This window comes from Cynoglossus semilaevis, chromosome 3 (assembly GCF_000523025.1).
Source record: "Cynoglossus semilaevis isolate Cse_v1.0 chromosome 3, Cse_v1.0, whole genome shotgun sequence".
Taxonomy (NCBI): domain Eukaryota; kingdom Metazoa; phylum Chordata; class Actinopteri; order Pleuronectiformes; family Cynoglossidae; genus Cynoglossus; species Cynoglossus semilaevis.
The window spans coordinates 6,859,297-6,871,793 of record NC_024309.1 but is presented as its reverse complement, the minus strand read 5'-3'; the positions used below and the strand labels follow the sequence as shown (position 1 = coordinate 6,871,793).

At 42.5% G+C, this 12,497-nt stretch overlaps 1 protein-coding gene across 1 annotated transcript in view; it reads right to left on the bottom strand.

Moving 5' to 3' along the window:
* Window positions 1-12,497, bottom strand: part of adarb2 (adenosine deaminase RNA specific B2 (inactive)) — a 155,938-nt gene that overhangs the window by 27,121 nt on the left and 116,320 nt on the right. The window contains exon 4 of the mRNA XM_008307672.3: window positions 2,299-2,413. Coding sequence (XP_008305894.1) covers window positions 2,299-2,413 — 115 coding nt within the window. The remainder of the gene's footprint in view (window positions 1-2,298; window positions 2,414-12,497) is intronic.

Below are 12,497 nucleotides of genomic sequence, written 5' to 3'. Positions count from 1 at the left end.
CCCCCCCCCCGGGGGGGGGGCGCTGCCGGTGGCGCCGGCCCCCCCCGCCGCCACCACCGTGAAATACTTGGCAGCCCAGCGTCTGGATCTTTGAAGATAACGTTTGCTATTAATAAACAAACAGAAGCAATTACTGGGAGGCAGGGGAGAGGGGAGCGATTGGATTAGGTCAGGATGAGCGCCGGTCTCACTGAAGTCTAAAGTGATGAGCTGCTGCTCTCCACACACAGCAGCGATACCAATCCCTCCTCACTGACCCCTGCAGCCCCACACGGAGATAAGACTTCTCTGCATGTGAAAATATGTGTGTGTGTGTGTGTGTCACTTCACTTGTGTTTGATGGGTATTTCTGTACTGTATCCACGTCAAAAAACAGAAAAAAAAATTATAATGTAACTTGTGTATGTAAAACGTATAAAATTGCCAAGCAGAAAAGACTACGACTGGTTTGTAAGTACGAGCTCAAAAATGACAACAATGACAACCTGATACAACATTTCAAGAAACCAATGTGCCACAAAGTCTGTAATAGACATGCCAAAGATTCCCATAGAATTACACTTACTGAAGGAGACAACAGAAAAGGCATGTACTATTTTACTATACTTTGTATTAGGAAAAAAAAAAACAGCACCGCTGTGCCTTTTGCCTGTGTTAGCAGAACTATCTGCTATTTATTTAGCAGCTAATAGATTGGCTACTGTTAGCCGAGTCATGTTATGTTACATTAAGTTAGGATAAATTGCAATTGCTGCTGTTATAAAGGTGCAAAATATTAGCTGTATTTTTTAATGTTGTACATATTGACCTTTCAAACACATAATACAAACATACCAGAAATAGTTCATTCCACTATGTACAGAACTTCCACCTTTTTAATCAGTATTTGGCTAATGCTCCCATACCACCTAGACCCCTTATCCTGGGGCGGGTTGCATCAGTATGGGTTAAAATCACTATTTGGTCAACAGCAGATATACTACTCCTGATGAAAGGGATGAATCAAAAGTAATTCTTCTTCTATTGGTCTGAAAAGCAGCTTTCACAGAAAGGAAAACATTGTTTCTTGATGATTCACAGGGGCTGCTCTGCTTACCCTGCAGCATAAACTGCTATTTTAACAACTCAGTCTGCAAAAATCAAAGACAAATGAACAAAAATCTAATTGGTTTTGAGGAATAAAAGACAACTAGCATTGACAAACAATGCTGCTAGAATCAAAGGTTTGGCTTGGCATTGAGTTTAGAGCCTTAGTTATGCTTTTGCCGTGACAGATTGGAAAGATTTTGACACTGATGTCATTTAAAGAGAGATTTTATGTTGAATTATACAAAACATATGGCAGTTACAGTTGTGTTTATTTATTTATTTTTAATAATCACTGAGTGATTCTCTTATAATTCCCTGTCATTTTTACCTCAGATTCTCTGCCGCTCACCAAACCTATCAAATCTAAAACGCAGTAATAAATACGTAAAAAAAAAAAAAGAGATGACATTTAATATGTCAAATTGTTAAATAAAAACCAACCGACAAGGTGAACAAAATGATCCACAGTCACCTGTAGCATGTTTAAAAGACACGGAGTGTATAAGTCCGAGCTTTTACAGTGTGTGTTTGGGACAAACACCGCACATAAAATATGAATTATGCAAGAATGATAAATGCTTCATAATAATTCATTTTTTACGCTGCAGGACGGCTTGGTGAAAGTTCTCTCCTCCTCCCACTCCTCCCGCTCCTCCCGCTCCTCCTCCTCTTCTACCTCCACTCCAGCGTGTCACTCAGTCAGGTTTCAGATTAAGTTTTAAGCTGATCTCGTTACGATTCCCTCTGTGGCATCTGGAACTGCTGTCAAAGCTTCCTGAGCACAGCAAGTCCAGCATGCAGTGGGGATGAGTGACACTCACCACCATGTATGATTCCCCTCAGAGACTAGGAATTGTCAATAATTCATCAGGAAGATATACTCTCCTGTATGAACCCAAGATACAGCGCGGAGTGGAAACTCTCTCTCTCTCTCTCTGTCTCCCCCTTCACTCTATCCCCTTTTTCTCTCAGTCTGAAATTACTCTCCTGTATGAACCCAAGATACAGCGCGGAGTGGAAACTCTCTCTCTCTTTCTCTGTCTCCCCCTTCACTCTGTCCCCATTTCTCTCAGTCTGAAATGACTACTCACCCCTCCTCCCCCTCGCTTTCTCTCGCTCTTTTTTCCTCTGTATATTTATATATATATATTGCAACACTTCAATAATTCAAAGTGATATTTAAAAGTGAATGAAATTTTTTTGCCGTACCTTGGGTCATTACGATGCCTGCCAGGGACTTGTGGCGAGCGTGTGCAGGACTGCAGCCGCCGACCAGTGAGCGGTACTTCTCTCTCACTAGGTGGAATATTGAATCGGCGAAATCCTGCAAAACACAGTCACATTCTTTATTCTTACTGACCAGGAAGCGGATGGTGATTTTAAGCTTTATATTTTTCTTCTTCTTCTTCTTCTTTTTTAAGTACAACACCTGCTGTAGCGCAGATCAACTGCGCTGCAATTTTAGAAGGAAATTAGCTGTGCACCTTAAAGACTGGGGATGGTTGTTGAATTATCGTTAAGGATAATTATTTGTATATCATTTTGAAAATAAAACGTATTGCGGTTCCAATGACCTATTATTTTAAAATATTGCCAGGTTATCTTTAAATGAAGAGAGTAAACATTGAGTAAATTACTAAAAAGAAAAACCAAAAAATAAAAACGGCCCAATACCAAATTATCTGTGGACTGGTACTGGTATTGAATTATTTACTGTGTGTGTGAATAATCAAACGTCATAAACTCCATCACAGTTGATTAAGATTTGACAATACAACAAATCAAACAATGACTTCTGTTCTATCACATTAATCCCTTGGTTCCTTCTCGTTCAGGAGACCAGGGAGATTTCAGACTTCAGACAAACAAACACATTTTGTATAAAGTTCTGTACCTTTCAGACTGAGGCTCACGCCAAATGCTCTCATTGGTTGAGCTGTTCGATCACATTCGTTTTGAGCCAACACTGATCAACATCCTAACTCCTGGGACCTGTGGTTTTTCTGCATGTTTACTATGACCCTCTGAGTAAGGAGGAAAAAATATATACATATATACAGTATATATATATATATATATACTGTATATATATATATATATACTGTATATATATATATATATATATATTAAGTGACAGTGGAGTATCTTAAAACAGTATTCCACAGTAATTTAACATAAGCCTTCTTCTTAGTTAACCTTAAAGAAAACTCCCCCTGCTGGACCCTGAACTACGCCGCAACCAGATAAGACGAGACGAAAGCCAGCGTCCCACGTCCTCGTCCCACGTTCTCGTCCCACACTGTCCGTCCTGTCAACGCCCCGTACACCGTTCAACAGACGCATGGGTGGATCGCATTCACTCACCGTGAGCCTTGAACGCTCTTTACTGGAGTGGTAATTAAGGGCTTAGTCTCTAAGCAGTATTGACACCAACCATAGCACATAAGTGGATCACTGGGAGATGGCTCCACGGCGGCAGCAGGGTGGGCTTTCTGTACAGATTGAGCCCGTGGTAGTTAAAAGGACATCAACAGATGCTACAGTGGCAGAGGCACACAGAGGCGGTGAGACAGATTAGGGGCTAAAAAGACACATTGAAGTAGAGAGCCACTAAATTAGTGAGCATATTGCACATTATGGCCCTCGTCAGTCTGGTAAATGCTCTCACAGTTGGGGCCCCGGCGCTGGAGATGCTCACAGCTTGTGCAGGGTAATGGTTAGTGGTGATTCCATGTGCACGCATGACCATGCATGTACTGTTGTAGCCCCAAAGCTGTGTCTGTGTGTGTGTGTGTGTGTGTGAGAAAAGAGGAGAGAAAAAATGATGTGTCGTGGTTGAGTTTTCATTATTCAGCTTTGTTTTTTAGCTTTTGTGCAGAGTTGTTTTCCAAACTTCTGTACAAGGTTTTCCGGCTTGTGTCCAAGTGGTCTACTGCGTCTATTACCACGCTCAAAAGTACTTCAAAAGTATAAATAAAAGCAGAATAATCAACGGTATTACAGTGGACTTGTCGGTTTTAAGACACGCTTCTTCTAGTTTTCCTCTCTAAGGTTGTCAACCACATTGAGCTTCTACAAAACGTTATTTTATAATTTATGGACATTGGGGAAAGACTTTAGTTTGTTTTGTGTGCAAACGCTAGTCTAATGTATTTCTAATGACATGGTTTCAATTAAAATCATAAAGATTTAAAATTTCTATGTTAGCATCTGATATTAATCTTTGTAATTTAGCAGCAATAGTCAGTAGGCTTGTAACATTATAATTAATCATAATATTAAAGTTTTTTTTTCTTAGGTGGGTCACAAGAGATTTGTTTTTTGGGTCGCCTCGCCTCATGTTTCCCAGGAGTTTACGAATAATGTCTATTGACTTGGGTCGCGAGGGTTTGTGACTTTTAAAAAGTTCGGGAAACGCTGGTCTGACAGATACCTCACCATTTTTTGGGCCTCAAAATATTTTAGGATTTACTATCATTTCAGTTTTGATGAGGATACACATATTTGAGGATTTAATTGAATTTCAGATGTTTCCCCTTTAACAGACTTTTTAAATAATTATTGAAATATCGCGTCACTTACATCACTGTCTCCTTTCAGCTACTTCCTGAAGTGAAATTGTTACACCTCCTGATTAGGACCGGGAGCAAAAACCACCTTGTTTGGCAACCACGCTGCCTCACCCTTAGCCGCCAAACGGATCGGCGCGCATGTGAGAAAAAGAAACACTGCCTTGTTCTTTCCACCTGAAAGTGACATCCAATTAATTCCAGCAGAAACCTGCTGGGCTTGGCAGCGTCAGCCGGTGTCGGTCACAGCCTCAACCCGGAGTCACGTCCAAGAAGGCCTTTTTCATAGAAGCCATTACAGAGGTGAATGGAGGTGGCAGATCAAAAAAGCCTTGAAGAGCAAAGGTGGCGCAGTCGTCTGGCAAACGGCCCGGCTTCCTGCGTCTGCTTTACATCTCTCTGTTCTTGTTTCCCACTTTTCTCTTGTCGTTTTATTGAAATCTTACTCTGCAGAATCTTGTAACGTGTCGCTCTTTGTCTACGGTCCTTTATCTTCGTCTTTCATCAACCCTACCTCCTCCTTCCCTGCTCCTCTTTTCTTTTTTAAAACACTGCTAGGGAACCGAAGCGTGCCAGGACTACACCAGCAGTCTGCCAGACCCTGTTGTTCTCTGACCTTGTCACAGGGTGTGTGAAGAAAACCCACTCTGACACACCGTCATTTTCTGATTATCTACACTTTTCACAGGAGGATTCCCCATATTTTCAATCCGTCCTTCTGTGTTGTGTGCTTCCTTCAGTGTTGGTCTAACGTACAGACAAATGGGGAGGGGTCAATCATCTCTCTCTGCAGTCAGATCTACCAGCGCGGCTACATTCAGGAATGTAGTTCTCCAAATCTATTTCAGGTAACTGATGTGAACTGTTCTTGACAGACGATGAAGACAGCCAAATCTATTTCAGGTAACTGATGTGAGCTGTTCTTGACAGACGACGAAGACAAAGAAGAAAAAAAAAAAAAACTCCAGCAGGAAGTGCTCCGTGTGAAAACTGCTGTGGTGGCTGCTTGCGTTACTCGCCCCACCTGGTGTCGTTTCTGCATTAGTTCTGACCAATTTACCAAGCAATTCCTGCGAGCCTCCTCAGGGGACGGAAGGCAGCGCTGGTTTGGTAAATGCTGACTAATTCTGTAGCTGCTGCAGATGCACTGAGGGAGATGGATCACACCGACGCCACGATTAGACCAATAGGAAAGTGGGAGCGAAGTGTCTAAGAGCAACAGTGAAAAAACTAAAGTCACGGACCGACCTCTGACCCCATTTACACTTCAAGGCAATTCAGATTCAAATCCATGATACAAAAAAAAAAGCATCTAAGGAATAAAATCAGATTCAAATCCATGATACAAAAAAAGCATCTAAGGAATAAATTTAAATAATAATGACTTCTGACAGAACAGGTATAAAAGAAGCAAAAGACTATTGTATATAAGCATTGCATGAGGGCCAGAAAACTAGGCTAGGCCACTAGGTGGCATCTGTAGTACAAGGGTTTGATGCAAATAAAAATATATATGAACCCTGAATATATGTGTCTAGAGCAGTGATTCTTAACTATATGCCCCAAATGGGCTGCCAGCGCCACCTAGCACACCGCAAAAAAAACTTTCAGATTTGCACCTGTGGGCCGTGGGCCTGTATGTTTTCATGTATTCAACTGAAGACAGTAAAGATATTCGGGCAACCGATATTATTGGCCAATATTAGCTTAGTTGTGTAATATTGGTAAGAATCGGTATCGGTTTTTCCTCCGATAATGAAAACCCAATAACGTAAGAGCTGGGTTTGACCCAGATGATGAGTTCTGAAGTGAAAGTTAAACTTTTATTTGTATTATGTACAGTATTGTCACTGTGACATTTAACTCAAACGGCTGCACATATCGGTATCGGTTGATATCGGATTCGGAAAATAAGTACTTGGGCAATATCGGCATTATCGGACAAAAGGTTAATTTCAGAACCCTATTCACGACCCTTGGCCCTGGCTGCGCTCTTCGTAGGCACCCCTACGTCCACCACAAATATTGTTATTGGGCCGATTATCACTGTATAGGGAAAACGAAAGCTCCGTTATTTGATTTATTCTTCAGGGTCTTAAAAAGAAATGATCACTCCAGATTCATCACCTCTCGTATTTCTACGACATACAACCTATGAGAGTCGACATATGGCTTTCACCATCTTCACCTGGCGAAACATGACAATATAAAAGTGTGTGTGTGTGTGTGTGTGTGTGCGTATTTCAGCGTGGGTTCATGCGTCACTTACAGTAAAACAAGGAGTGACTGCGGGACTGATTTGACCACACGCGCCGGTGTGTTTCTATCAGAAAAACACGGATACATGCGGGCGTAGCAAATGCACACATTCACACACACCCACGCGCACGCACGCAGAACCCACCCACCTTATCGCGCCACTGCAGAGCGGTCCAGGCAGCATTAAAACTGGGCCGTGTCTTATATTTCTTTATAGAGGTATTTAAAAAATCATTTTCCTGGGTTTTAATAGTATCTGCCTTCTGCCCAGATACCCCACACCCTCCCACCCCCACACCCACACCCCACCCCCAGGACCACCCACCCACCAACCCATCCTATCTCTCGCCTGCTACCAACCCTTAACGCTTTGGAAACAAAATTGAAATCTATTCATGCGGTAGACACATTGTCTCCAGGGTTTTTGATTTATATATTTAAAAAATGGACTCCTCCTTTTGTTTGCTACCCCGTGTGAGATGTCTGAACATGAACACAACACACACAAACAGGAAATGCCAGTGCTGTTGGTTGAGCTCCTGTCTGGATTTTCATTGACGTGAGAAAATAAGGGTTTGGCCATGTAACGCCAACAAAATGTCAAGGAGACAAAGTGAAGTCCAACCGCACAAATACAAACGTGGAGACCGCTCCAGAACTTCGCCTTTAACTACTTTCACCCTCTCCTGGTGTGATGACCAGATGGCTACGCAGCCTCTGGAACCGATCTCCTCTCAGGGTGCTCATGTGTGGCCCTGCTTGCATCGCTCTTTTTTTTTTTCTGTCAGTCACATCAGGCGTCATCATCACACGTCCGTCTTCATGAAAAGAAGAGGCTTTTCTTTTTAGCTTAATGTTGGCGAGTGGGAACGAAGGCACATGAAAGAGCAGCAGAGAGGGCACGAGCGGCAGACATTGTGCATTTGATCCGCCTCTGCCACAGATTGCGCCACCCCGTCTCTCCCACTGTTGTAGGAAAGAGAGAAAGGAAATGGAACGCTGCACCGCAGGTTTTTCCGACAGTAAAGCAGAGCTCAAGCAGAGAGTCCTCATTAGGCTTGAAAAGGTGGAAACGGAGATGATAAGCCTTGTGCACATGCTACGGATCAGAGTCAAGGATGAGCTAACTGAATGGATCACAGCCCCATCCAAAACAAAAAAAAAAAAAAAAAAGGACACCTTCTCCTAGCATTAAAAATAGAAGCGGATCATTATTTTATTTCTCATTCTCCACTTGTGGCCGCAATCAATCTCCGTGGCCCAGTTCTTCACGTGGAAGCCAATCAGAGTGGAGACACGCTTCATGTTTGTAACAATGAGATTTAAAGGAATGCAGACCGTGTGGAGTAGCTGCAGACTTTGCTTCAGATTAATAATAACTGTCAATATCACAGATCCCAGAGGCAGCGTTTGACTGGCATTAACCCCCAAGTCATCAGTTACAACAACTGTTACTGACAGAGAATGTGTTACACACTAAGATAAAACAGCATTGGCATAAAAAAAAGAAAAAAAAGAAAAGAAATCGGTGCATCAGTTACGCCCCAACTTTGGTCACAGCCCACTCATGGGCTACATCTGCTCGGGGCCGCTAAAGCTCTTGAGCCTGAATCCAAACATTGATTTGGGAATTGACACAGCAACGATCAAGCCAGGATGAGCTGAAACCACTGAACTGAAACCACCAACTGCAGATGGCGAGCATGACTAACTCTTAAACCCATTATCAAACTGAACTCTCTTCATCTGATCAAACAAACACAGGAAGTTACGCCAATGGCATGGCAAATCTCTTTGGTGTTACGCTAACCCAGGGATGGGCAAAATACGGCCGGCCAAACTTAAAGAAATTATTATTATTGGTATTTTCCCTGCAATGCCTGCATTTCCCCAATAGATGGCATAGGAAAGGCCTAAAAGCATTTTAGCATTTCAGCCTTTATGCATTATTTTATCCCACGTTTATTAAGCAGTTTGTGTTTCAGAGCAGACTAATGGACGCTCGCCGCAACAGTCCTTAAATTATGCACAGGGCAGAGGAGTTTCAGAGCAAATCCCCTCTGATTAACCTCAATGGTGGAGATAAAGGCAGTGATATGCCTGAAACATCTTAATAATGTCAGGCATAGTGTAAAACACACACCGGCGGCTTTATACATTATGCACCGAAGGCCAGAGCAGAGGAACTACGGCGAAGAGATAATGTGACCCACCGCTCACAGAGAGAGAGAGAGAGAGAGAGAGAGAGAAGATGATAAAAATGAAAGGGTCAGCAATGAAGATTTAACAACAGTCTATCATCTATGGTGTAGATCTGGAGAAGAAAGGATGGAGAAGCAGGAGGAGGAGGAGGAGGAGGAGGGAGGAGGAACGCTCGCCACTTTAAAGGGCCCCTGAAGGCTTTCGACAAAACTCCTATTAATGAGCACATGAATCAGTGGCTGAATGAGACACGAAGAAAACCTGTGTCATTCAGGAGAACCATATCACTATCTCTCACTGCAGGAATCAGAGAATCGTGTTAAAACAACAGCTGCAAAAGTCGTGACTGTTATGTCTGCAACAACCAGTGGTCCACAACCAGCCCACGAGCCACCTGTTTGGGAACCACCACCTTATTTGTTTTATTTAATTTAAGTCAATCTTACAAATTTAGGTCAAAATGGAAATGGGGTTTCAGTTTTATTTTAGGATGTATTTTCTTGTGGTTCTGAATAGAAACGACATTTTTGTTTTGAATTTGACAGTTATGAGACTTATGGTTTGAAGAATAAAGTAGATTTTTTTTGTACGCCATATGTCGGAATATGACTTCCTTAATAAATTCATGGTGGCGTAACCACAAAATGCCATAGGTGACATCATAAACAGAGCACCAATGATAATAATAATAATAATAATAATAATAATAATAATAATAATAATAATAATAATAATAATAATAATAATGCTGTATCAAAACTATCACCACACTTGTACCCGTCTTATACCCGTACGGTGTCGCCAGTATTTTGCAAAAACTACACCTGAACTCCAGATTAAACTGAAGTTCATTTGTCGTACTGAAAACAAGATAGCTGAAGTGACGTATTTCTGTCACACCGCCCTCTCCTGGTTCACTTCACGTTCTGTGACAGAGCACACCCAAGTCAGCTCGACTTGCCGGGGCCATGTTTTCTTTAATGTGTGGCGAGTCCATTGCTTTCTGAAGGAGTCATTTATCCAGGGGCCGTCCCTCTGCTGGCGACTAAGTGTGGACCAGCCTCTGTGTCATGTCTGTTGTTGATGCTGAGGCCAAAAGGCCCTGCAGCGAGCCATACATCATCAGATACTGATACGGCTCCACCACAGCACCATGGCTGACATTTGAGTCATAGCTTGCAGTGCTTTTTTTCTTTTTTTTTTTCTTTTTTGAATTCTTAGCAGTCAACAAGGAAATGTCAATGTTGTGTTGGTTTGGGGCGCCTCACTGACACCGGGGAGATTGGGAGAAATAATGGAGGCGGCCGGGACGTAGAGCTAACTTTGTTTTGAGGCTCTGTGCCGTTGAATTGTGTTGGTGTAGCTTCAGATTAGACACAACAATTATATCAATTTCATTGCCAGGGTGAATGCAAGCCAGTCCATAATTTAAAGATAATGACAGATTAATTTTTTGCTACTTTTTCAAGTGAATGTTTTTTTTTCTCAAGTGAATCGGAACATTTTTTATGTGTCTTTCTGTTTTTATTTTCTGTCTTTGTGGTCTAAGAAATGTGTTTAAAATTGATGTTTTCTACTTTACCGCCAATCTAATTATTGTTTGCAGAAAAGTACAGTGAACTGAATCTGATTAGATGCTGTCTGAAAAGAAAAAAAAAAACATTTTGCAGAATGGAAAATGTTAAGCCAAACAAAATGTTTACCTCACCCTTAGGTCAGGGGTCATCAACAGTTATCGGCGCTTCAGACATTTAACCAAAAAGCAGGCAAATGTTTGCAAACGTGTTTTCAAACTGTGCTTATAATCCTGGGATTAAAAAAAAAAAAACTGTTTCACTTCGATATCATCTCCACACAATGCAGACTTCTCGCTCTCGCCGCACAGCTGTTCACTTGACATTTCAGAGATGTGAAGTACTCGCTCAACAACCGTGATATGTTTATTCTGCACTGTCACAATTAAATCTAAAACCTGCCCTTTGAAGAAAATAGTGCTGCTCTTTTCTGCGCCGATGATTGTGGCTTCTAACAAATACCTCCTGACAGAAGAGGCTTAAACAGACCATGATCCTTCACGCTGCCAATAGCTGCATGGCACAAACGCCGGCGCTGCCGCGCGGGACAATGTGGTACGCGCTACACAGCCTGCAGATGAAACGAATGCAAATAACTGCATGGGAGCGCCTTTGAGATCGTAAAAAAAAAAACCAGTGTGCGGCCCCTGCTTTTTTAACATTTGCTAGAAATCTATCATGCAGCATGAAGTTTGTCACTTTCTTTCCTGGTAAACCAGACCTTTGAAATATATCAGCATGAATACATGCAACACAGAAGAAGGAAAAAAAATATAGAAGTGAGTATAAGTCGCAGCAGCCAAAGGATGAAAAAAGTGTGACTTACAGGTGTATCTGATTCTGGTACACAAGCCTAGAGTGCCCTCTAGTGGCTGTCACTGTGAAGATAACGAAACCGCAAACCCAGTGGAGGGGTTAAAAAAGTGTGACTTACAGGTGTAGCTGATACTGGTACACAAGTCTAGAGTGTCCTCTAGTGGCTGTCACTGTGAAAATAACGAAACCGCAAACCCAGTGGAGGGTTTAAAAAAGTGTGACTTACAGGTGTAGCTGATACTGGTACACAAGTCTAGAGTGTCCTCTAGTGGCTGTCCGTGTGAAAATAACGAAACCGCAAACCCAGTGGAGGGTTTAAAAAAGTGTGACTTAGAGTCCAGAAAATGCGGTAGTTTTATTTTTAGAACATTCCCCGCGGACACCTTAGGCAGTCCATGGGGGCTACCACGTCGGTGCCCCCTGCTGGAGACTCTGCGGCAGATGCATGACGACAGACCGAAAGGAACGTCGATATCAAACTAACGTTGAAGTTCTGCACCAGTTGCAGGATTCGAGCCAATGGCGTCCTTGTAAATCGTTGCCCCGACCACTGCCGCGCTGCTGTGGGTTATGTCACACTGCTTCTCTAATGAATGCATGTCAGCTCCTCAGCACAGAACACAAGATTAAAGCAGCTACTTACTTCATTCCCCTTTCATGTAATGCTGTCCTCCCCTTGAGGCCTGTAATGCCACACTTATTTTAACGTGTGCGTTGAGGGGAGAAAAAAAAAAGAAGAAGTTTCGCAGTGGGATCGAGGTCTCTCCACCTCCAGAGACCGTCTCGCACTTGAGGAAGAATGCTAATAGAAAGAAAAGCAGCCAATGTCACCGTCTGGCTGCTGGTTCAGAGTTGCCGCTGTCTGACGGAGTCTATGAAGTGAAGGCATTTCTTTGGAGTTGCTCAGAGGGAAGAATGCTTGGTCGTACAGTAATAGAGACAGAAACAGAGACAGGGAGAAATCGACAATAAGGGAGGAGTGAGAGAA